At 38.2% G+C, this 27703-nt stretch overlaps 1 protein-coding gene across 3 annotated transcripts in view; it reads right to left on the reverse strand.

Annotated features, from left to right (window-relative positions):
- The window catches only part of LOC121379067 (filamin-A-like), a 69402-nt gene that overhangs the window by 28473 nt on the left and 13226 nt on the right, over positions 1-27703 (reverse strand). For 2 of the 3 annotated variants that reach the window (XM_041507529.1, XM_041507530.1), the window contains exons 1-2: positions 20689-20815; positions 14314-14449 (exon numbers count right to left, since the gene is read on the reverse strand). In XM_041507529.1, the coding sequence (XP_041363463.1) occupies positions 14314-14449; positions 20689-20811 (259 nt within the window). In that variant the 5' untranslated portion in view covers positions 20812-20815. Of the gene's footprint in view, positions 1-14313; positions 14450-20688; positions 20816-27703 lie in introns of those variants that run through there. The other variant, XM_041507531.1, reaches the window with a different exon arrangement.

Here is a 27703-nt window from a genome sequence, read left to right on the forward strand (position 1 = left end):
ACTTTCTAATGTTATTCCGTGCACTCTGTTCCCATGTGGAATGTTTAAATGCAATAAATTTTATCTTATCTTATCTTATCTTATCAGAGGAAACCCGCTACATTTTCCATTAGTAGCAAGGGATTATTTATATGCAATTTCCCCACAGACAGGAAAGCACATACCACGGCCTTTGACAGGTGTGGTGCACTGGTTGGAACAAGAAAAAATCCTATCAGTTGAATGGATCCACCGAGGTGGTTCGATACTGCGAAGCAAGCACCTCAGGCGAATACTCAACCTAATGTAACGAAGGAAGGATGGACAGAAGGAAGGGGTGGGGGTGGGTTGGGGGATCAAACAGAGACCAAAAAAAAATACGTCGGTAGCATTTTGGCCATTAGTGAATAGAAAAAAAAATATGCCATTTTAGCACAAAACAGTTTTAAATAATTATCATTTGTAATGGACAGAAGGAGGGGGACCAAATAAAAATACGTCGGTAGCGTTTTTGGCCATTAGTGAATAGAAAGAAAGAAATGATTTATATGCACCATCCCACAAACAGGATGGTACATGCCACGGCCTTTGTTACACCAGTTGTGGAGCACTGGCTTGAATAGTGAATAGATGCTTTCATTTCATTTCAACTTATTTTCGTGCTTATATCCAATTAAGGTTCAAGCACGCTGCCCTGGGCACACACCTCAACTATCTGGGCTGTCTGTCTGTCCAGGATAGTGGGTTAGTTGTTAATTGCTAGTGGTTAGTGAAAGAGAAGAGGGTGTAGTGGCCTTACACCTACCCATTGAGTCGTTAAAACTCGCTCTGGGTTGGAGCCGGTACCGGGCTGCGAACCCTGTACCAACCAGACTTATGTCCAATGGCTTAACCACGACGCCATCGAGGCCGGTAATTAGGTTCAGGTGTAGTACACCCACAACGTCACGTGTGTCTATTAACCAGTTCGTTGCAGTGATCAGTTACGACGACCTCTAGCACCTGGTGCTTGATTTGTGTACATCTACTTAACGTGAGTCGAAGAGACAGAAAAATCCCAAGAAGTCAAAGACATACATTAGTATTTATTTTTGTTACTCGAGTGTAGGAACGGATGGAACTTTCAATAAAACAAACCAATGTTTACACGGCGCGAGTGGTTCTTGCTTGGAACGATCGTTAACCGACTAAGATAGAGGAAATCAGTCTTTGTAAAAGTTCGGTCTGGTGATTTTCGAGTAAACAAGATTAAGTCATTTTTGGCCGTCTGTGTAAGAAAACTACTCGTTTGGTTTGCAGTTCTTCGGGAATGAGCATACAGACCACAGGAAAGTAGCGGCAGTGAAAACACAACACGCTCATCAACGCCTTTGAAGTTAGATGTAGGTTAAACGGATGGATGTCAGCTGCCACGTTTCCGGAGGTGGGAAAACTGATGCAAGAGGATAGACACCCCATCCTTCCAAATTGGATATGGTGGGTTCACTACATTTGACAAATGCTCGAAACCTTCGTCGTATATGAGCATGTAAAAATGTTCAAGACATTTGACAACTACACTTATATTATCTTTCCGCCATGATGTGTAGAGGTACTACCACCATATTACAATATGACAGAAATGCACTGCTCACATGTATAAATTATATACAAATACATTTTTACATTATCACATATTTAGAAGCAGAGAGAGAGAGAGAGAGAGAGAGAGAGAGAGAGAGAGAGAGAGAGAGAGAGAGAGAGAGAGAGAGAGAGAGAGAGATTGATTATAATCTAACATACACAGGTACAGCGTACAAACCTGTTCATAATTACTAATTATTTAGCCATTGGCTGTGTATCTTGTTTTTATGTTTCTTGTTTGTATCAAGACCCCCCAAAATGGTGTTTCTAGGAACCTGACCCTACCTAGAAAAACCCCGTAGGGGTGAATGAAGTAAACAGAAAAAAAAATTTTCCGACACACACTCCCTGATGTAAACAGTATAATGTGGAATGTGTACATGCAATAAGTTTATCTGATCCGTCCCTGATGAATTCCGCGATAAATGAAAACTAAGGCCTTATTTTCTTTGATGTGCTTTTCCCTCCCGCCCGCTATATAACGCCATCTACTGGTGGAAGAAAAACACAGGATCACATTAACACTAACGGCAAACAGTGACTGCAAACAAAACCCTCGTTAGTAGTGCTTGGAAGTTAACCATGTTACTAACAGATACTGACATTCAATACAACATTACATGTTTTTACATATTTTATACAAACATTAGCACGTTAGTAATGCATTAAATTTGGTGTTGTTCGCTTGAAAAAGTGCATTACCATACTTGATTGAAAGTGTTATATTTTGCTGAATACATTTGTGATAAATAACTACTGATGATGAATAATCGACCTCACATATGTTTTAAATAAATAACTACAGAATATCAATCTGCCATTGGGCGTAAAGAGTGCTTCCGGAAATCACTGGCTATAACCGGTACATATATATACATGGTAAAAACGAAATCTAGGTCACATTTTCTGTCTGAATCCTTGATAGTGACCATATGTTTGACATTCAGTAGTCGATGATTACTAAATCAATGTGCTCTAGTGGTGTCATTACACACACACACACACACACACACACACACACACACACACACACACACACATACCTAGGTACGTTGGCTCCAAGTTTCAGTTCACCACAAAGAAATATGGATGGACCATGTGCAAAACAATCATATACGTTAACACTGACTAGTCTACAGATTTTTCAATAATTCTGTTTTCGTTAGTAGATTTATTTGGATGTAACGTTTTAAGCTCATGTAGTTGAAGGTATGATCGTTAAATTTTACAAAAGGTTATTTTCTTTTGGCTGTAAGATGATGTATGACAACTGAAAAATCCACTTCAATAAAATGTTCAGTTGTAGAATAAAACAATTCTCAAATTAGTTTCTGATTCTAAAAACCTGAATATATTCTGAATATTTCTAATCGCTTCAGAAAAATGCTGAAAATTTATCTCGTGGTATAAAAAAACTATATGCTTACATAATAAACGCTGATGCTTTTGCTGAACTACACCCCTATTGAGGTATGCGGGACAGGTGTATGGCTAAGACGGTAATAACGTAAACGAAACACGAGATCTGGCGTGAACTGCCAGGGTTTATGCGCATCAGGCGCGATTCTGTAGTGCATCTCCAACCACTGATAATTAAGCACTACCATAAAAGATAACCTGACACAACCTAACAGTAATATGGGTAAAATAAAAACCGTCTCTAGGGTAATTTTACGACAATAAGTCAAACGATAACTTTAAAAATGTGAGAGTATTTAACCAGCCCGTCTGTTATAATGGAAATAACATATAAGCAGCCTTTGAAATGAGTTTATTGTGATGAGAACATTAAAATATACACCCAGGTTTGAGAGATCCTATGATTAGATCCAATTTAAATAACACAAATTAGTCCTTGAAAATGTTTTATGGCAAAACGATAACTTTCATAAATATAAAGTTTGTTTTGTTTAACGACACCACTGGAACACATTGATTGATTAATCATCGCCTATTGGATGTTAAACATTTGGTAATGTTGACATAGTCTTAGAGAGGAAACCCACTACAATTTTCCATTAGTAGCAAGGGATCTTTTATATGCACCACCCCATAGACAGGATAGTACATACCACGGCCTTTGATTTACTAGTCGTTGTGCACTGGCTGGAACGATAAATAGCCCAATAGGCCCATTGATAGGGATCAACCCAGACCGACCGCGCATCAAGCAAGCGTTTTACCACTGGGCTACGTCCCGCCCCTTCATAAATATATACAAAGGTGATGCAACCTTCCAGGAAACTTCACTTGACTTAAGTCAGTATCTGTCTGTGATATTTGTATTTTTGCACAGTTCTTTACAGTTTTTATTTCAATCTTGAATTCTTATATTGATGTTGATCATCACTTTATTTGTTTGCATTACCATAGTTTGACATCCAATAGCCGATGTATTTTTCGTGCTGGGGGTGTCGTTAAACATTCATTCATTCATTCATTCATTCATTCATTCATTCATTCATTTAATCTTTTGACATGCTCCTATACCACAGAGGTTTCAAGCATGTCTATCCCGGGGCCCGTCTCTGGAGGACAGAGGCCGGCTCCGGGACACTGTTTCGATAAATTTCCAAGAAAGAGAGTCAAATGCCTTTTCGAAATCTATTAATAATAACATACCAGGTGTATTTTGTTCTTCTGTGTACTGCAATATATCGTATATTAATCTTATATTTTCCCCAATATATCTACCTTTTATGAAACCAGTTTGACCACTTGCAATAAGTTTGTCTAATACATTTTTTATTCGATTTGCTATGCATCCTGATGCAATCTTGTATGTACAATTCAACAGAGTAATTGGCCTCCAATTCTTGAGAAATTGTTTTGGTTTATTTGGCTTTGGGATACAAGTGATCACGCCTAGTTTTTGAGTATTTGACATTTCGCTTATACTGTAACTGTAATTAATTGACCGTATAATAAAATAATCAATATCGTTCCAGAACATTTTAAAAAACTCTGCTGTAAACCCATCTGAACCAGGGCTTTTGGCATTTTTCAGATTTTTGAGAAAAGCTAATGCTTCAGAATAACTAATTTCACCTTCTAGTTCTTCTGCTTCATCATTACTGAGTTTGTTAAAATTGATATGTGTTATAGTTTCTATAAAGTCATCGTCAATTTGCTTATTTCTTTCGGAGTAGAGAGTTTGGTAAACTCGTTTTGTTTCTTCTAAGATATCTTTTTGAATGGTTATTATTTGTCCATTACCTAACTCTATTCTAGAAATTAGCTTACTAGTATAGTTCCGTGATTCCATGTTACAAAAGTATTTAGTAGGTTTACTTCTTCGATCCATTTCGCTCTTGATCTGACAAATTTGCCTTTTAATGTGTTTTTTCTTAATTCTATTAATTCGTTTCGTTTTTGTTCTAATATTTCTGAGTTAATCTGGTTTTCATCTTCTTCTAATTGTTTAATTTCTTCAGTTAATTTAGTCTCTAGTATATTTTCTGTTTTCTTTTTAAAAACTGAATATGATATTGTTTTCCCTCGTATTTCCATTAACAGAATTTCTAGGAAGAGCTGATCATTAATGGTCAATTGAATATTTTTGTTAGGAATATTGCTAATGTTCTCTAAATTATAAATAGGTACGGCATACTGACTTTTGATATCTCTAACTGTCTCTTTAATGACATTAATATAGTTTTTATCTCTTAGTAACGAGTTATTAAATTTCCACAACCCTCTACCTCTTTGGAAATGACAGAACTTTAATTGCAGTACTACACCAGAATGATCAGATCGATAACTACTTTCAAACATTACCATGTTTACGTTAGCCATTAGATTTTCAGATGAAAGATAAAAATCCAACCTCGCTTGTTTAAGTGGATTTTTTTTAGTCCAAGTATACTTCCTCAAGTTAGGGTGTAGTTCTCTGAATGGGTCTTTAAAACCAAATTTCTCAAAATGTTCTAATATACATTCTCTGGCTCTTGGGTTATTTATATGTATATAGTTTCTAGTGTCCAAATCATGATTTAATGCTATATTAAAGTCTCCACAAATGTAATCCTCTCTCCTTCTATAGTTATATCTATTATTATGAAATTACCTGCATGATCATATTTCATTTTATGTATTTCATATTCAAAAGTATTATTAAACAAAATAGCCACGCCCCTAGAATTCCCTAAATATGAACTAAATAAACATTTATATCCCCACTGAGTTTGAATATATGGCTTTAGTTCAGAAATGAAATGTGTATCTTGTAGACAATAAATATGAAATTGTTTTTGCTTGAAATATTTAAACACATCTCTTCTTTTCTCTGGATTTCCCAAACCTTGACAATTAACTGTAATAATTTGCAATAACGCCATTACTAAGTTCATAAAGCTGATATGTATATGTTCTATGACAACGTACATGACTGATAAACAAGACATTATTTAACTCAATAACCTTATTAACAATGTAGGTTTCAAAGTAATAACAGCAGCATGCCAGAACTAGAGGTACAAATTTGTATATGATAGAGAAGAGATAAAGTGTAACAATAAGTATAAGGACAAAGTCAGCGTTAAGAAATGTAAAAAATAACCCATAGGTCAAAGGTCACGAGTCCCTTGCCCCAGACCTTTTACAATAAAAAAAAAAAATAAAAAAAAAATATAAAATATATATATATATATATATATATATATATATATATATATATATATATATATATATATATATATCTACAGGAAGTTATTTAGTGTTTTGGAGAAAGGGAGGGTCCACCAGGCCTATTATGAACCACGGTGTGACCCACCAGGAGCGGGTAAGGGGAGTAGGGCAACCCCCGGATATACCGTCACTTCCCACGGCCAAAACCGCCTACGCTTAAGCGCCTAACCTACTTTTCCCGGTGGGATGCCCCGCCCCACCCCATCCCACCCCATTTTACGAAACGATTATATACAAAGAACTGCACCTAGTGAGGGAGTGCCCTATTCTCTCCCGCCCCCAACACCGAAACAAAATCAAACACCAAAACGTGCCTTTTTGTATCCTGTTACCTTTTTGCTGCCTCTCTGTAGTTATTTTAGGTTAGAAGACATGGCAGTGTTGTTAGTATAATAATTTAGAGTGGAAGCTAAAATAAAATAAACATCAATTTCCTTTCTCTTGACCCCGCAGCAAGTATATTATAAACATTAGCCTATACCATGTTCTATTTTTATACGTTTTGTCAGCATGTAGAAACGATGCTTTAAAAATGCTCTTTTATGTTACTTTCTATCCTATCCAATCTAATTAAAATTAGCTCCACTATTACATGTGGATCTAACACCAGCCAGTTGGAGCTCATGTCCACCAATCAAAACCTTACTTGCAGAATCCTGCCAGTGATTTAAAAGTAAAAACACTGCGTACTCCCCAATGTCCAGGTAACATTTCGTCTGTAAATAATAATTTAAATATTGACCAATCACACTTCGCCTTTTATAACGTTATTTGGGAGCATACAAATTCTAAAAATATCAGGCGAGTCTATTTTAGTAGCCGCAGTACAGCGAACCATACCAATACGTACGGGGTGGGTTATCAGTCTTCAATTTTACATTAAAAATTATTTATTTATTTATAAAAAAACCCAAACTAAATCAGTCTTCAGTTTTACATTACAAATTATTTATTTTATAAAATAAAAATGTTTTAAGGCATTCGTAATTCACACGAAACATGTCGTATACCCTCAGGATAATTCGGAATGTTTTCAAATTATTTTTAAATCACTGGCAGGATTCTGCAAGTAAGGTTTTGATTGATGGACATGAGCTCCAACTGGCTGGTGTTAGATCCACATGTAATAGTGGAGCTAATTTTAATTAGATTGCTTTCTATCAGTTAGTAAATAAGTAGTTTGCCGTACAGTGTGCTTTGGGTTCGAAACATGTCAATGGAGTTTTAATTTGTTTTGGGTTTTATTTTACTGTTATTATTATTGTAAAAACTTTAATGCGTAGAAAGTTTTATGGTAATGTTACGGTTCGAGATCCTTAAATCACTACCGTAAAAGCGTTCTAAAACGAAATATCAATGCTATTATTTGTTAAGGGGCGGAATTTAGCTCAGTCGGTTGAGTGCTCGCTTGAGGTGCTTGCGTCGCAGGATCGAACCACCTCGGTGGATCCATTCAGCTGATTGGGTTTTTCTCGTTCCAACCAGTGCACCACAACTGGATAAAGGCCGTGGTATGTGTTTTCCTATCTGTGGGAAAGTACATATAAAAGATCCCTTGCTGCATTGGAAAAAAATGTAGCGGGTTTCCTCTGTTGACTACGAGTCAGAATTACCAAATATTTCACATCCAATAGCCGACGATTGATTAATGGATGTGCTCCAGTTGTATCGTTAAACAAAACAAACTTTAAACGTTTTATTTGTTAAAATCGTTGGTCGATTAGAACTGTGAAGTGACATGTATATAGTTCAGTACACTTGGATGCATCACTGACCAAAATAATGGCTGATCGATGCTTTTCCATAATTTAACTTGTGCATACTTTTTCATCTCTTTGGTTGAAACTGTTATACATTTGTTCATCGCTTGAGATGAAGTGACAGATTTGACAGCTGTGGTGCTACCGGTTGGGCAAGATATGTTCATCTTTCTCGAACACCTGATGCCATCACTGTTATAACAGTGATTCATGAGTGTATGTCATCACATCTATACTTATCTGGGAGTGGTAATCCTCTTTGAACGGTGCAATAAAAGATCTCCTCGGGAGAGGCTATTCTCCTATAAACGAGACACTAAATAGAGATTCGCGGAGTCTACAACTATTCTGTTCAATGTCCATTCGACTGCATTATGCAGAGATACGGTTTTGTCGTTCAGATTTATATAACAATGATTCACTTGGGACAGGGAGTCCGTACTCTCTGTTAACGACACTACGCGAAAACAACTTTGTTTGCAACATTGGAGAGAGTTGAAAACATTGGCGCTATATATACAATAATTGGCCACAAATCTCGTGTTTATACAATGACGCCAGAGGTTAAATAAAATATTTACTCCGATAATTCGATTTTATAGCAAACATATGCGTCCGGAAGGTCTAAAAGCCGGGTTGTTTAGCGTGGAATTCGTCTCAAATCAACTTGTACAAAGACGACGTGGCCACACGCTGAAGACTAACACAACAAGCAAGCAAAGAGCTGAGGAATCAGCACCTTTGAATAGAAACGTTGGGAAATGTCAAGGAACTCGATAGGAAACGTGTATCTGACGAAGACAGTTGTGGAATGCTGGCTGATGGAGATAAGGTAAACTGCACGGTAAAGGTAAACGTACACACCCGCCATATTTACTACAGTCTATGACACGACAAACGGCACATACCAAGGTCATTGGTCGAATTTGAGGTTTTTTTCTTCTTGTTTTTACAGTTCACTTGAAACAGGTGTGTGTAACTTATATATATCTCAGAACCAAAATTTACTGTTTGATTAAATCTACGGCAATATCATTCTGGCACAGAAGTTCTTCCGTCAAGGTTATGATGTCCAGGGACTCCAGTGGGCATTCAAAACGTTTATGGCAGACAGTTGGAGACTATATCTACTAAATACGATGAATCACTGACAAAAATGATGGCTGATCGATGCTTTTCCATGACAAATAATAAATGCAATAAATGATTTATTGAACGTAATGTCCTGTGATGTTTTATTGAATACACACCGCAAACTTAATACAGTATTGTATAATATAAACGTACATGTTTTAAAGCATTAACTGGCATGTATAAAGACTAAATTTTCTTAAATTCCTGGGGGAACTACCCCAGTTCCACACGCTAGATACGACACTGATTTATTCGTTTCCGATTATGGTCCGTGTGCGTTAAAAGAGAACCGATGAACTAACATGAATGTTAAAACTCCAGTGGAAATATAATATTAATGTTTAAACATATACCAACTCAAATAGCATGTTTTACAAAACATTACATGTCAATAAAATAGTTTCTTAACAAATTATTTCAAATTTTATAGACTAAATATCAGTTTTAGCACAGGGGTGAAAGTTTGTTTTATTTAACGACGCCACTAGAGCACATTGATTTTTTTATCTTATCATCGGCTATTGGACGTCAAACATATGGTCATTCTGACACTGTTTTTAGAGGAAACCCGCTGTCGCCACATAGGCTACTCTTTTTACGACAGGCAGCAAGGGATCTTTTATTTGCGCTTCCCACAGGCAGGATAGCACAAACCATGGCCTTTGTTGAACCAGTTATGGATCACTGGTCGGTGCAAGTGCTTTACGCCTACCCAATGAGCCTTGCCGAACACTCACTCAGGGTTTGGAGTCGGTATCTGGATTAAAAATCCCATGCCTCGACTGGGATCCGAACCCAGTACCTACCAGCCTGTAGACCGATGGCCTGCCACGACGCCACCGAGGCCGGTGCACTGGGGTGAAGACAAAATGCTGGAACAGCCAAGGTAAGCAGAATTGTTATTAGTTTTCGATAATGCAGTACAAGAAGACTAAAGGTAGAATTGTTCATTCCTTCATCCCTGCATCAGAAAAGGAGATTTAACTTATGAATTTGATAGCAATTTTTAAAAGAATCTTTTATTTATTTACACTGAAATGTTTTTAACGCCATTTTATTACTGGAGTTGGTATGGGTTTAAAACTTAATAATAAGTTTTATGTAGGTTTAACGTTATTCGCTATGGTATGCCAATTCATCGGTTCCTTTTTGACGCAAACGGACAACAGCATGCATTTATTTATCCCTTCGGTTTTGTTTGGTAGTCCTACTTTCATTAAAGGGACATTTGCTGCATTGTAAAATGTTTCCGACTAATAAAATATTTTTACGGTTAAACTTACATATTAAATATATTTTCTGGTTTACAATGTGTTTCTGGTCGTCTTAATATTTGTAAGTAGCCCAAACTGGACTTTGTCTTGAAATAATTTCGTACGTACGAAAAAATTATATTTTAGGAAATATAATGAAATTTAACCTAGTACAAAAATTAGAACGATCAGAAACACGTTTAATACAAGGCCAATAATATTTTATGTACAAAAATATATTTGATATGTAATTACAATCGTTAAAAAGTCTCAGTTAGTCGATAACATCTTTAAAATTGCAACAAACTCGGGAATGTCCCTTTAATGTCTTAATAAAAAAAACACCATTTAAAACAAGCCTACCACCCCATCCACTTCCTGACAACGTTCAATACTGATATCAAACATCCTCGATTAGCCGATACGTTGAGCAATATGATAGTATGATTGAATGGCCCGGCAGACGCAGTGTCAAGGTTACAGGAACATCTTCCCATCTGCTCGTGACATTGGGCGGTGTTCTGAGGCACGATCGTCTGCTTCGTCTCACGCGCATGGCTGGCAGGTAACACGACCGCCGATAATCGCTGTTATCTCGCCGAACGCGAGCCGACTCGCACCTGGCAGTAATTGTCTTAGCAGAGCGAAATACTTTCAACCTGGCACACGCGATACGCGTACGGGAGGAAATCAACGGTCTTGTCCGTCTGATGGTAGCCCGATGTGAGGTGTCTCGGTGTGTGTGTGTGTGTGTGTGTGTGTGTGTGTGTGTGTGTGTGTGTGTGTGTGTGTGTGTGTGTGTGTGTGTGTGTGTGTGATGTGTGTGTGTGTGAATGAGTGTGATGTGTGTGTGTGTGTGAGAGAGAGAGAGAGAGAGAGAGAGAGAGAGAGAGAGAGAGAGAGAGAGAGAGAGAGAGAGAGAGAGAGAGAGAGAGAGAGAGACAGACAGACAGACAGACAGACAGAGAGAGGTGTGTGTGTTTGAGGGATGGTGGTGAGGGAGGCGTGAGGGGGAGGTTGTTTACGAACAACGAGGACAGAACAGCTGGGGGTTTTGTGGTCAGGTTCCCCCAGAAATGTTTTCAAAATTGTGTTTCTTCAGAATCTTCTGGGTAAAGAATTAGCCCCATTACGGACTAGACGTTTCAGGTTATCAAATCGCTGCAGTCATCCATAGTAGAGACTGCTTACTTATTGCCGACCTTGTACCACACGCCCCAGTGTAGACCCAATGAGGAATGTAGATGTAACGCGAAAAGGTGTATCCATATTATGCAACATACTTTGTTGGCTATTATATTTGTAGGATGGTTATAAAAGTAAGCACCTGGCTTCAACTTTGACGGAATGTCCCAGTTGAAATCCAAGAAAAGGGTTGGAGTACTCTGTGTAACAGATTATCTATTTTCGACAACCAAACATTCGCCAAGTATTTCGTCTAAACTATACACATTTCCTAAATTTGATTCCACAGACCTTTTAGTTCGGTCCTTTTCGAGTTCACTCATAGTATGAAATTTACATGTTTGTAAGTAGCCCAAATGCTACCAGAATAAATCAGACTTCTCTGTCTAAAACCTGCTCTGTGTTCCGTATAGTGGTGTCGGGTTTCTTTTTCAGGCACGTGTGCAGGAATTTTTAGCAGGAAGGGGTCTAGACTGTGGCGAGCTACGTTTATAGAGAAAGAAAGAAATGTTTTATTTAACGACGCACTCAGCACATATTATTTACGGTTATATGGCATCAGACATATGGTTAAGGACCACACAGATATTGGGAGAGGAAACCCGCTGTCGCCACTTCATGGGCTACTCTTTTTGATTAGCAGCTAGGGATCTTTTATATGCACCATCCCACAGACAGGGTAGTACATACCACGACCTTTGATATACCAGTCGTGGTGCACTGGCTGGAACGAGAAATAGCCCAATGAGCCCACCGATGGGGATCGATCCCAGACCGACCGCGTATCGAGCGAGTGCTTTACCACTGGGCTACGTTCCGCCAATGAACAATCACAGTTGACATTTTCCCACATAATCGTTTATGGATTTGTATAGTCAATTATCACGTCGATAGATCGAAACCGAGCAATTATCGATTATAATTGATCATTGGAACATCACTAGCTATAAAGAAACGTCCACACTGCTTTTTTAAATCTAATAATCCATGCGATTCTGTTTTTAACCCAGTAACTAAGGAATTCACTTTCACAGAAAGCGCACTAGGACAAAAACGTTCAGCAATTTGGTCTGTGTTTAAATAAAAGAAAACTCGTGCCTTTCAAAGTGAAAGCAGACACTGAATTGAATTGAATTGATGCATCATGTGTCATTATATAATTTCATGTGGTGGGTTTTCGAATACGATTTTTATATCAACTCATGATGTGTGAAAACCATATTCGCAATTCATGAAAATATGGTTTTCACACATTACGAGTTGACATAAAAATCGTATTTTAAAAAACACCATGAAATGGTCTATTTATTATATACATGTACATCTTTATTAATTTTTGTTACAATATCTTTCGCGTATTGTCAATATCTTTCGCTTATCCTATCGAAAACATGTAATATCATGATATATTTCTTCCAATGGAACTTTTAAAGAAAATTTACTTGATCATAGACATTTTAAAAGAATTTTAATAAAAATTATCTTTATTTAATTATTAAATACTCTATGCAAACATACCTGACGAAGCGATCCTCCAAAAATACCCACAAAAACAAAACGAATGGAACGCCAAGTTTATTTTTAACTTACACTCAATGACAGGACATTGTGTCATCATTATTTAATTTCATATTCAATTAGTTTTAGATATTTTACCGTAATTGCACTTCATATCCTTTTTTTTAAAGGTACAATTGTTTAAATTACATTTTTATATAAAAAAATCAAATACAATCAGATGCATTGGTAATCATCAAACATAAACACAAAGAAGCGACACTGGTCTCAATAATTAAAACGTAATAATTTACGAGGGAGATAGTTTAATCATGAACTTGTTAAAAAAAGGTAAATACGATTTCTATATATTCACTGTAGCTAAAATACAGTGAAAATACGACTTTTCGCCGAATATTACTTTTATGATTTCTGTAGATCTATATATTTCACTGCTATCTATATAATAAATTGAGGATATTTCATGGTTTTTTGTCAAATATGATATATATCTCATCGAGTGAAGTTTGCAATCATATCACACGAGTCACGCTTGCGCAGCAAAATAGTTCCCGCTTTCTTACAGTGAAGATAACACTTTCTACAGTGACGATAACACATTTTAGAGTGAAATAGTGCAATTTCCACTCTAAAATGTGTTATCGTCACTTTTATTTCACTGCTATTTTAAAATAGTTAACTAAATGTTATATAATAAAATTGAATATAGCTATTGAATATTGCTTACCTTTAAAGTGCAATGCAGAAGTACCATATCGCTAAATGTTTTTGTCGTAGAATATTAAATTGACAGATCCTAGATTTTAAACAACAGCGTAGTTTTCACTATTAGAGCCGTTTTTGATAACTGAACTCTGACATTACTTACATTGTATTGTTTCCATTATCCAGTTCCATACATCCGAAGTGTTTCTAGTCATCCTGCTTTCTAATACCACGAAAGGCGTTTTTTTCATATTTCAGAAAACGCCCGTACCTCTGAGAAGTAACGTTTATAGACACGAAATCTAGTCTACTCTTAAAGGATATTTCCACTTTTCAACGTCGCAGACTCTTGTTTCACACTACTTTAACTTTATCCAAATGTGTTACAGGTTTGTAGATGAATCAAACTTTTAGTGTCCATTTCCACGGATTGAAACTAGGGTCAGCGACTTCAAGAGAATATAAATTACCTTCGACTGGGGCTCCGTCATACGACATCTGGATCTCGTGGCGTCCCCGGGCCTTAGGTTGGTACTCCACACAAATAGACCCATCGTTGTTGTCCCTTACTTGGGGACCCAAATGGGCTCCTGACGGCATTTTGTTCTGAAATATCATTTTAATCACATTTTCAGACCAGTGTAATGAATGAATGAATGAATGAATGAATGTTTAACGACACCCCAGCACGAACAATACATCGGCTATTGGGTGTCAAACTATGGTAATGCAAATAAATAAAGTGATGATCAACATCAATATAAAAATTCAAGACTTAAACAAAAACAGTGTAAAGAACTGTGCAAAAACACAAATATCACAGAATTTTACGGATACTGAATTTTACTCAAAACTTCAATTTTGTGCTGTATTGGCCATTCTCAAAGAGAATGTTACACCCCTGCACCACGGTGAGGTTACAGCACACGCAGGGGCAGACCAGTGTAAAAAAAAAGGCTCTATCAAATTTGTAGAATATACCTTCAACTTTATTGCTATAAAATGCAACTAAATAATTTTTATTTACTTCAAATTTACGTTTATTGAAAAAAACTTAACAGTACATACATGTATACAATGTCTACCTTTAAATCTTGCGGTTAATAGATTGGCATACTTAAGGTTTTATATGGGGGGCACCAACCTTTGGGGGAACCCACACTGTCTATCAATCGTGATAATGGGCGACAGGCATATATAAATGTGGTGCGGAAAACAGAGGTGTGGCCCAATGCCCCCACCCCCTGTCTACACCAGTGGGTCAGTATAACATTTGCTGAATGTGTTGATCATGATCGTAGCAAGGTTTTGTTTTAAAAAAGAGAGGCTTGCAATGGTTTAGTCTGCGTGTATACTGGTCACATGGCCACACCCGAACCAGAAGTTCCAAACTCAATCCTAATGGATTACGATTTAGATTTTAAATTCTTTTGTAAAGAAAATTAAATCTGATTTTCAAGTAGGTTATGACAAGCATGACAACAGTGATATAGGGTTATGAATGGCAGACTAAGATATGCACGGGCGGGTCAAGGCTGTAATGACATATATTTTCCATGACGATTCCAGCAACCTAATGACCTATCAAGCGTATTACAATGCCAGCTGCATTTTATGCTCGAATCTCAGTTACACTTGTATAATCCTTTGATGGATGGCATGGTAAATTAAAAGTTTAGTTTGTTAATGACACCACTAGAGCACGTTGATTTACTAATCATGGGCTATTTGATGTCAAACGTTTGGTAATTCTGACATATAGTCTTAGAGAGGAAACCCGCTAAATTTTTTCAGTAGTAACAAGGGATTTTTTATATGCACAATGCCACAAATAGGATAGCACATACCACACCTTTGATATACCAGTCGTGGTGCACTGGCTGGAGCGAGAAATAGCCCAATGGGCCCACCGACGGAAATCGACCATAGACCGACCGCGCATCAGGCGAACGCTTTACCACTGGGTTACGTTCCACGCCGGAATGGTAAATATTCATATTATGATATTTTAACACCATGGGCTATAAAACACGATATATACAGAAATGCTTCGTGTCTGTTTGCAAAATGTATTTCTACTCTGTATAAAGGACCCGTCGCTGTTATCTCTAGGGGTAGCCTGATGTGACAGGTAGCACCACTGCTCCTGTCCAGATCACTGAATTACTAGTTAGGTTAGTGAGAAAGATTGGAGTTGATGATGTTCCATTACACGTCCACAATGAGCTGTCAAACCTCGTTCTGGAACTCCATACTTAATTTGAGCCGACGTCTTAAATAATTACACCACCAGCAAGACCGCTCAATCTAACCATATGTATCGGGAGCGGGGATGGGAAAGGGACACTGACCCCCAATTGAAGATTATGGCTTTCCCTACCCCATTCAAATGCGAATTAATATATAGTCTCCCCCTACCCGTTGCTGTCTTCTTCCGACTCCTATGTTCTTGATTTCTGCCCGGAATTGACTGTCTTGGCAATCGAATGGTGTGCCAAGGACATGACACGTGAGCCTACATTGGCCGTTAGCACAGAAGCTAGGTATAGCATCATCCAGTATGGTCTTGATACAGCTAGACTAGTTCGTGAGCACATTGTTACTGTCAACCTGGCACAGAGACAAATGCTGCTTCGGATTGTTCAGTGTTCAGGACCGCGATACATCAGACGAGCAGTGCCCGCGAGAAATATACCACAAGGTGCCATTATTGCTGAAGCAAAAGCCCATATTACGGTGCTCCAACCACTCCTCCAACCTTGCTATTTTAAGCTATGCACGACCTCGGAGTCAGAATGGATACTTAAGAGTTCTAAGCTCGTAAGTGTACAAAACAGGTGCGGATCCAGAACATGGTTTGCGCGCGTGTGTGCGTGACTGTGAGTATGACTGTGTATTGTGTGTGTGTGTGTGTGTGTGTGTGTGAGAGTGAATGTGTGTGTATGACTGAGTGTGAATGTGTATTTGTGTGTGTGTGTGTATATATATATATATATATATATATATACATGTGTGTGTATGTGTGTGTCTGTGTGTGTGTTTATGTGTGTGCGCGTTTGTGTGTGTGTATATGTGTGTGTGTGTGTGTGTGTATGCATGTGTTTGTGTGTGTGCGTGCGTGTTTGCGTGTGTGTATATGTGTGTGTTTATTTGTGTGCGTGTGTTTTTGTATGTATGTGTGTGTGTGTTTATATATATATATATATATATATATATATATATATATGTGTGTGTGTGTGTGCGTGCGTGTGCGTGTATGTATGTGTGTGTTTATGTGTACGTGTGTATGTGTGTGTGTGCGTTGGTGGGGTGACTAACGGGGAAAAGGCACATGAACTCAACTCATCAAAACAACATCCCAGTGTGTGTGTGTGTGGGGGGGGGGGGGGGAGAAAACCAACATACAAAACTTGAATATATTTAAGGGGTCAAGTCCCCTAGTCCTCTTCTTCATTGGATCCGCAAAATATGGACCCATGAAATACTTATACCATTTGATGAATAGGGCTGCCCTTATTCATCAACCATTATTGTAACTAACAATTAGTCATTTTCCATGGCACACTTTAACGTACACTCTTTATATTTTATCATCGAAGCAGCAGACTTCAGATAACTATTCCACCACCAATTTACTTCTAAAATCAAAGGTCAAGGATACACAATGAGACAAATAACGCCATTTTGATAAATGCAGTAACCTGAAACGGTTTAACGTCTATTCGCGTCAAGCATTTATCAGCATTGCGGTGCGGTAAAGTGTGTACATATGTTGTTGATGAGCGCTGAATAAGCCTTTAGCAATTATTAGACGACCTTTGGAATGCTGTGCACTGTTCATCGGTATTGCTGCGCGGAATCCCTTTGATAAGAGATGCACGGACATTTCTAGATCTATGGCAAAACACACTCAGGGTCAAGGTCACAAGTGCCAGCTACCATTAAATATGATGACTAGGTGTCTGCTTTGTTCTAAAAATATGGAATTCCAATTTCACTCTTATGTTGAAAATATGTCTATGTACTATTACCTATGTACTGAGAAAACCAGATAAGGGTTGGCATTCCAGTACTGACTCCCACGCAGATGTGAGTGAGTTAGGTATATCATGATTAGTCCGAATGATTAATGTAAATATATATGTATGTATGTATGTACGTATGTACGTATGTATGTATGTATGTATATATGTATTGATGTATGTATTGATGTATGTATGTATGTGTGTGCTTGTGTGTGTTTGTGTGTGTGCGTATGTATGTATGTGTATATGTACGTATGTATTTATGTGTGTGTGTGTGAGTGTGTGTGCATGCATGGATGCATGCATGTATGTATGTATGTATGCATGCATTTATGCATTTATGTTTGTTTGAAAAAAATGTAGCGGGTTTCCTTTCTAAGACTATATGTCAAAATTTCCAAATATTTGACATTCAATAACCAGTGTTTAATAAATCATTGTGCTCTAGCGGTGTCGTTAAACAAAACAAACTTTATATTGTGCAGACATTTAAAAACGTATATCGGCCTAGGTGGCGCAGTGGTTATGCCATCGGCCAGGCTGGTAGGTACAGGGTTCGCAGCCTGGTACCGGCTCCAACCCAGAGGGATTCTTAAGGGCTCAATCGGTAGGTGTACGGCCACTACACCCTCTTCTCTCTCACTAGCCACTAACCAACAACTAACCCACTGTCCTGGACAGGCAGCCCAGATAGCCGAAGTGTGTGCCCAGGGCAGCGTGCTTGAACCTTAATTGGATATAAGCACGAAAATAAGTTGATATGAAATAAATAAAAGGTATGTGTTTTTTTGTATCGATGAGCTGTAAAGCTCTAGAGCAATAAAGAATTGAATTGAGAATTGAGCTGAACTGTTTTAACGGATCAATTAGCAGCTGTAAGGCCTGTACACCGACATCTCTGTCACTGACCACAAACAACTATCCTACTATACAGAACAGACAACCAAGATGGCCGAGATGTGTGCCAAAAATACCCGAACCTTCATTGGATATAATAGGCCATCGGTCTACAGGCTGGTAGGTACTGGATTCGGATCCCAGTCGAGGCATGGGATTTTTAATCCAGATACCGACTCTAAACCCTGAGTGAGTGCTCCGCAAGGCTCAATGGGTAGGTGTAAACCACTTGCACCGACCAGTGATCCATAACTGGTTCAACAAAGGCCATGGTTTGTGCTATACTGCCTGTGGGAAGCGCAAATAAAATATCTCTTGCTGCCTGTCGTAAAAGAGTAGCCTATGTGGCGACAGCGGGTTTCCTCCAAAAAAACCCACAGTGTCAGAATGACCATATGTTTAACGTCCAAAAACCGATAATAAGATAAAAAAATAAATGTGCTCTAGTGGCGTCGTTAAATAAATCAAACTTTACTTTCATTGGATATAAATACAACGATCATATTGAAATGTGCAGACAACACAAAGAAATTCCTTTGTATGGCAAACAATTCTGATTTTCTTCTTCTTCTCGTCTTGCGTTTTTCACGTTAACAAGTGATGGCACAGTCTGGCTAGCTCCCAAGTATAACGCCAGGGAGCAATATCCAATACCTTTACAAGCCAATTATAATGAACAGTCGACAAAACCCCCCGTCATTTATTTATACCAGAAACAACAGCATGGGACTAGCTGTATGTATTTTACATACAAAGTAATTACGGAATGTAATGGATAGAAAACAAAACTATAGAGCACAATAAACTATATAACCGAGTAAATATAATCTGAAAAGACTTAATCATCTGTGTGCACATTCTACTGGGTACAATGATATACGTAGGGTATTTCTACTGTCATTTTACATTTCTCCTGGAGCGCGGTATCCAATATCCATTGTACGTGTTTTGTATTTTTTAAGCATCATTATCCATAAAATTTCATATTTAATTTCAATGGAAGACCATTCAGTTTAATAAGCATCCATTTTCCATACTAAAAGCGATCGACAAATAATGCCAGGGCGTGTTATCGTACAGATGATGGTACAAAACAGTCATAGCATGGTTTTGATTCGTTAACTGTATCTAGAAGGTGAGCACACGACCATCATCTATAAACATATAAACAGGTAACTCACCAAAATCATGATTAAACTGTTACGAAGACAGTATACACAACGTTGAATTATTGTATAAACGTGAATGGAATGAATAAATAAATGAATATTTAACGCCACCCTAGCCATCTGCAATGTTTCGCGTTAGACTCGATTGCTGGATTAAAGTAGAACATGTCCCCGTAAGAGACATACAGCCTGCATGTACATAATTGTTCAAACAAGGATTTGGGGAATCGGTGCTTTAACAATACTCACCACACAGAGTAAAAATCAAATATTACTATCTATATAATAATAATACTGACCATCTACTCAAAACGATTTAATGTCACCACCTATAAATTAATTGCATATCGATAATGACAACCTGCAGAATAATATTAAATATGACCACCGACACTCGACCAGAATACAACTAACACTCATTACCTTTTGAATGAGATTATATAAATATTAACAATTAGAGAAAATAATTAACTCACCATCTAATGTTACAACAAAATATGACCATCTATAAAACACATTTAATTACTCACCATTTAACGTTATAAAATAAACAACAACAACAACGACAACGACAGCACCAGCAGCAGCAACAAAAAGAAGATCACCCACAGAATAAAATTAAATAAAAGCCCTGTTCGCAATTCCTTTAGACAGAGCAAGCATAGAAATATTTTTATGATTACGCTTCCCCACCCTCCTCTACAAATACTCCTTTATGCCGCATGGTGATTTCTGAGATTCAAAAATCACTTACCGTACTAAAACTGTAGGAATATGAAAACACTGCAATGCAGACTTTCTTAACACATGGCAGACATTTATACCAGAAGTTGGTTAGTATTGCACAATACCCGACTCGGGATGTGTGGATCGACATGTACGCTTTGGCTCTAACCTTTTCAAAACACGGAGCAAGCAACAGATATACATATAATACTTTCTCTGTTGACGACTTTTTTGGATATTGTTTTTGGACAATGTTCGAGAATGAAAGGATGGCTGAATGTTCAACGCCACCCAAGATGCTGTCAATTAATGATTTTGTTTTACTTAGGGCACTGACCATATTTTGCAGTGTAAAGTATTATTTTCGTTCGACTTTTAGTGTTATAACTTTAATATTACATATTACTAACAACGTCTTGCTCAAATTTGGCATCACCAAGTTAAAGTTTGTTTTGTTTTAACGATACTACTAGTATAGAGAACATTGAGAAATGTCACCTGGAGAAAAATAGGTTTATAACCTTTCTCAACTGTTGTTGTTTATTTGTACGACAGAAGCTAGAACACGTCTAGGTTTCTGGAACGTGCTGGAGGTGAAGTGTAAAATGTTATGGACTAGATTTGTTTTCTTCACATATAAACCAATAAAGCAGAAAATCTGCAAACTAATGTTATGTTACATGAAAGATAGTATTTATGTGAACCAAAGTACATTTTTTGTTGCCAATGCAGAAACAACAGCTGCAAAGTCTAGCAGGAAAAAGCTAGAGGCCAAGAACACACCGAAGCTTGGTGTGAATTTGAGTCTGTGTATTGCAAGTGTGGAAAATACGCCAAGTCTGGTGTATTTTGATGACTGGGTCTATAACTGTTACGTGTTGTCAACATGTTATGTTAACTGCGTTCATATCTTTAAATAGTTTTCCTTCTATAAACACCAAGAGTAATTATGATAATTCCACATTGATTAATATATAACCTTTCTGTTGTTTATTAAGAAAACTTATGAAGTAAATTTAAAGGTATGTTCAGGAGGGCAAGCGGCTCGCTAGACTAGTTTTTGCACCTAACGTTAAGTGAATATGATATGATAGAAGACAATGGTATCATTGGAATTGTTCGTGAGCGCTCGGCCTTCTGATCATACCACTAGTTTGCGTAACAAGTTTTTTGTTGTCGTATATCATCGTTTACATAGTCACGACGGTTTACGCAAAACAGAAATGGGTTACCTGAATTTGATTTTGCATAATCCATAAATAGTTTACGCAAAATTTTATTTCTCAGAGTCCTGGGCGCGTTTCTATTTTGAAATCCACAAGCTTGCAGTTTTACGATCATCACCGTTTCCTTTGATTGACCATATTTTATTACTTTTGAAAAACAAATGGATTAGGACCAAATTTTAAAACTTACTAGGCCTTCTTCATAATACATGCAGTTTCCTTGACATTGCGGTATGTGTATATACAGTTCGACTGCAGCCACGAATATGGTGTACACACTTGCCACATCCGGACCACATATTGTATTTAATAGACTTCCCCCAATCTGAAATGCGATATCTACAAAGAGTGCAGATGCAACCAAACACACAGCTAATAACCCTCTTCTTCCAGAGTTGCATCTTGTGGAAAGTGCACATAAAAGAACCCAGTGTTATTACTGGAACGAAATGTACAGCGGGAGGTCTCTGATAGGACACGTGTCATAAGCACCAAATACTTGAAACCTAACTAAGATGCATTATCACGATAACACGTTCCAAACTGCCTTAGTATGCAATCCGTAAGAGTATGGTTATTTCGTGTCATTTGTTGTTTGTTGTTGGTGGGTTTTGGGTTTGGGTTTTTAGGCTGGCGCGTGTGGGTGTGGGTGTGGGTGTGGGTGTGGGTGTGGGTGTGCTTATATTATTATTGAGATAATGTGGTTTTTGTTTAGATTTAATATTTAAATTATGGCAATTATTTGTATTGATTTATTTTTGGATTGTTTCTCACAAATATGCCACTGTGAGACACATACTGCACTAGATCGTGCTCTAGGTAGTACTAAACCAAATAACGTCCGAATGGATCAAAATTCGAGGTGCACCGAACTTTTGATAGAGAAGTGAACACCATAAGTCCTGTGATTGGGGATAAATGTGAGTGTGTTGGTTGTAAAAAAATAGTTTCATCTGGGCAAAAAATGTATACAATTTTATTTCATCTAGTACCACTGTGTCAAGTAGCCGTGTGCTTGAAACATGTATGGGGTACCTGTAAAAAAAAGTACTCGAATTGTGTTCGGAACTAGGGTAGTCATAGACGCTACCCGTTATCTCAGAAATGAGCATTTTGACCCCCAATTGTTTTCTGAATCACTTTAAGAGTGAGAGGTGGTAGTATTTATATCTGTGGCGTTTATGTCGCGTTTATACGCTGCAGGTAGGAGTTTTAGCCACATATGTTACTATTGTCGTCTATGGGATTTGATTTGGTAGTATACACCCTCTATGTTCTATACTAGCTCACGTAATGGTTATTACGGCGATATGTAAATATAGGGACGGGATTCTGTCTCAGTTGCTTTCGCCTGAGGTGATTGCGTAATCGGCTCGACACGACTGGTATACCAAAGGCCGTGGTATATGCTGTACTGGCTATGGGAAAGGGCATATAAAAAGATCTCTTGCTAATAATGGAAAAATGTAGGGAGTTTCAACTAAGACTATATTTCAGAAATATCGAATGTGTGATATCCGATAGCCCATGATTAATAAATCAATGTGCTCTAGTGATGTTGTTAAACAAAACAAACTTTGTAAATAATCGTATAATCACTTCTTGACAGTTTGGTCAAAGACCTTTATAAATGGATCGGTGTTAAAAAATATATTTATTTAGAAAACCTGACATTTCGTTAACAAAACACCATGAGTCATTACTATCCTGTTACATACTTGATATATAGAGATTTCTGTAAACATACTCAGTATTTCCGGTTAATAAATCTTCTTACGTTAGAAATGCCAAGTCTGACAGGAAAAGGTTGGTTTATCGATATCCTAGAATATTGTTTAATCAGCGGCTTTATGCATTAAATATGAAACGTGAGATTCTAATGATCGTAACAACTGGTCCCCGGCAGTTTTCCTCTTTTCGTACAGGAACCATCGTTCTCGTTACGCTCGATGTTTTCGTCTTTTTGTACAGGAACCATCGTTCTCGTTACGCTCGGTGTTTTTTTTATAATATTCGTTTTGTTTAACGTCACCACCATTTGTTATTAATTATCAGCTATTGAATGTCAAACATTTCATAATGCAGACAGGTATATTGGAAAGCAACGAGTTACATGTTTTCACAGAGCCGGTTTAAGGATCCACGGGGCCGGTAGCACAAATAACAGCGGTCCCTCTTCCCAGGATATATATTTTGCAACCCCCTCGGGGAGAGGGAAAGATAGACCTGGGGAAAATAAATGTACACATCAGCGCGGGGACCGTAGCATGTGCTACATGTGCTACTAGGATAAACCGGCTCTGTGCTTTCATTAGCAGCAAGAGATATTGAAGATAAATCCCACCCGCCCTGTGCTGGTTCTGGAGCGCGACGTAGCCTAGTGGTAAGCGTTCGCTTGATGCGCTGTCGGTCTAGGATCGATCTCCGTCGGTGGACCCATTGGGCTAGTGCTCCACAACTGGTGTAACAAAAGCCGTGGTATGCACTATCCTGTCTGTGGGATGGTGTATATAAAAGATCCCTTGCTGCTAATCGAAAACAGTAGCTCATGAAGTGGCGACAGCCGGTTTCCTCTCAATATCTGTGTGGTCCTTAGCCATATGTCTGACGTCATATAACCGTAAATAAAATGTGTTGAGTGTGCGTCGTTAAATAAAACATTTCCTGCCTTCCTTCCTTGTACTAATTCGATTTAACATGATAAATAACACAAACTACTATTTTATTTCCCTGTGGATGTTGTGTACACGTAATGCGATACGTCCTCGTCTAACAAGTACGTTTTGGATGCATGCTGATGCCTCGACATTCTTACAGATGCTACACTTGATGCTTCCAGGGAACATGCAGAAGTGCCACAGAACAGTCTCTGAAATGCGTTCTGTGACAGCCTTGTAGATTCGTGATAATGCATTTAACCCACGGTCTGCTTTATTAGTTCCGTCTATTTGCCAAAACACGGGAGCAAAGACTTGCCAAACTAATAACACCAGAAAAAATACACACACACACGCACGCACTCACGCACGCACACACCGCACCGAAAAAAGGAGAAAACATTAAGAAAAGACTTTATTACAATCTGAATTTAGAGATCAGAGGCCTAATTTACTTAGCTATCGCAACTTTACGATCTCGCAATGCAGTGCAAAAAGAGCTTATAAGAGTTTTATGAATTAGGCCCCTGATGTTCCTGCTACGTGAATAGTTAGTTTTAGCATCCAGTAGTTTGAAATAGGTTTGGATCACTGGTGTAGCCAGGTAGGGACAATAGATATCCTCCAATGAGCCCTCATTTCCCAATCACCTTTCATATAAAATGTGCATATCCCCCAATGTAGATGCCCCGATATAAAACCCTTTCCTTTTATATGTAGCCGTTCGTCCAAAATCATAGCATGATGATGGAGAATCCCTATTTTCCAGTTAAGGTTTATTTTGTGGGCTATTTTATATGTTCTATATACTCGCGGAAAAAACGTTCCTGTGCACCAAATAAAATGGAATGAAACCAACTGTAAATTTGTAAATGGTTGACATTTGTGACTCGTATGGACACGCCATATTTCTGCATATGAACGAAATGACAAATAAATAATTTCTTGAAAACGATTTTGTTTTTTTCTTCAATGCCGTTAGACACTTACATACATACATACATACATACATACATACATACATATACACATACATACATATATACACATGAACCTTTTCCCAGAGAGTATATAATAATTACGTCTCTTGGTCAAGGTAATGATGAACGAACTCCTGTTTCCTTTGAGAAGCTATGGACCTTTATTGGGATTTTCCGATACAAAGGATAGGAAGGAAGGAAATGTTTTATTTAACAACGCACTCAACACATTTTATTTAAGGTTATATGGCGTCGGACATATGGTTAAGGACCACACAGATATTGAGGGAGGAAACCCGCTGTCGCCACTTCATGGACTACTCTTTTCGATTAGCAGCAAGGGATGTTTTATATGCACCATCCCATACACAGGATAGCACATATCACAGCCTTTGATGTACCATTCGTGGTGCACTGGCTGGAACAAGAAATAGCCCAATGGGCCCACTGACGGGGATCGATCCCAGACCGACCGCGCATCAAGCGAACGCTTTGCCACTGGGCTACGTCTCGCTCCGCCAAAGGATAGTACATAGTACGGCCTTTAATACACCAATCGTCAAACACTGGTTGGAACGGGAAATCCTTAGGATGATCAATCATACCACCCTTCACACGCCAAACAGGTACTCTACCCCCATAATTACTAGTTATGTACAAGTTAAAGTTTTGTTTTGTTTAACGACACCACTAGAGCACATTGATTTATTAATAATCAGCTATTGGATGTCAAACATTTTATAATTCTGATACCCGCTACATTTGTCCATTAGTAGCAAGAGATCTTTTATATGCACTATCCCAGACAGGATAGCACACACCATGACCTTTGATATACCAGTCATAGTGCACTGGCTGGAACGAGAAATAGCCCAATGGCCCACCAACGTGGATTTTACCACTGGGCTACATCCAGCCCCCATCTATGTATAACACGACTTGCAAGAACGGTGCCATGTTACGTAAGAGAGCTTTTTGAATTCTGCCCCAGATAGTTGCGCTAAAAATGCTAGATACGAACAGAAGACAATCTGGTAATGCATTCATCACTAAAAGCATCTTTCTGTTGCCATATGTTTCGCTTGCCGTGTGTTTTCCTCATACAAGAAGGTGATGATGCTCCGTGGCATACCGCTTGTTTGTTTTATTACCTCACTCTAAACTGCACTGTTTATCGAGTCCTCACAAAATATGGTGTACGAGCTGTGGATCTTCAATTGGATGGTCAGATCAGGTCAAGGAAGGTTAGGTCAGGGTAAACTTTAGACACAGTGCATACATCAAATTTAGGTTCACGCACGGCCACCACGGGTCCAGAATCTGGCTTTGCCAGCCACTGGATCCTGGGCGGAAATTCAAATGGTCCATGCACCTTACGTTCTTGTAGACTTGGAGACCCGCTTTACGAAGCGACCTTAGCGCAAAGATCACATTATGTGCATATCTATCTTATGCTCTAACATATATAGAATTGGCTCAGGTTATTGTTGATCTAAGCAAATGATTTAACGTTATTTGCCAGTCTGACAAGTATGATATTTTTATAAGCAAAAGACCAGGTATGGAATCAACTCAAAATTTAATTATGAAAAAAGAAGAAAACGAAATTACTTCTTCTCTGCCGGATTCCCAACCCCACTTTCTCCTAAAATAAAACTATAAAGGATTCCTATTTGGCATCAGCGTTTATTTGGTACAATAATGATTTCCTTTTTGACGTGTTGATTTGAGTTCCAGTGTTTACACATTCTGCTAGAGCTTTCGTCATCATCTACTGACAAACAATAGTGCGAGGGTACCGTACTATGCATATCTGCAGCCGGCTCCACCGTACAGTCCATATATGGCGGGCACTGAGTTAGCGGATTTTGTTTGTATCTTGTTGTACATCTTTTATACATGTACGTTCCGGATGTTCTACACAACATTTTTAGTTCTGCTAATCAACAAACAGAGAATATATCCACGCGGTTTTCCTGTGGCGAGATGTTTGTTTGAAGGTAGATGGACAGTGCGTGAAGCATGCAGCGAGACCGGTACACAGGTAGTGTGGGTGCTGCGTGAAACCCGATATGACGAGCGTGCCACCAGTGTTCTTTACGCACCCATAAAGCACGAGAGATAACACGATAGGGAAACCGTATGGTGGGCATACCAAAACCCAGATACGTTTATTGAAT

This window comes from Gigantopelta aegis, chromosome 8 (genome assembly GCF_016097555.1).
Source record: "Gigantopelta aegis isolate Gae_Host chromosome 8, Gae_host_genome, whole genome shotgun sequence".
NCBI lineage: Eukaryota > Metazoa > Mollusca > Gastropoda > Neomphalida > Peltospiridae > Gigantopelta > Gigantopelta aegis.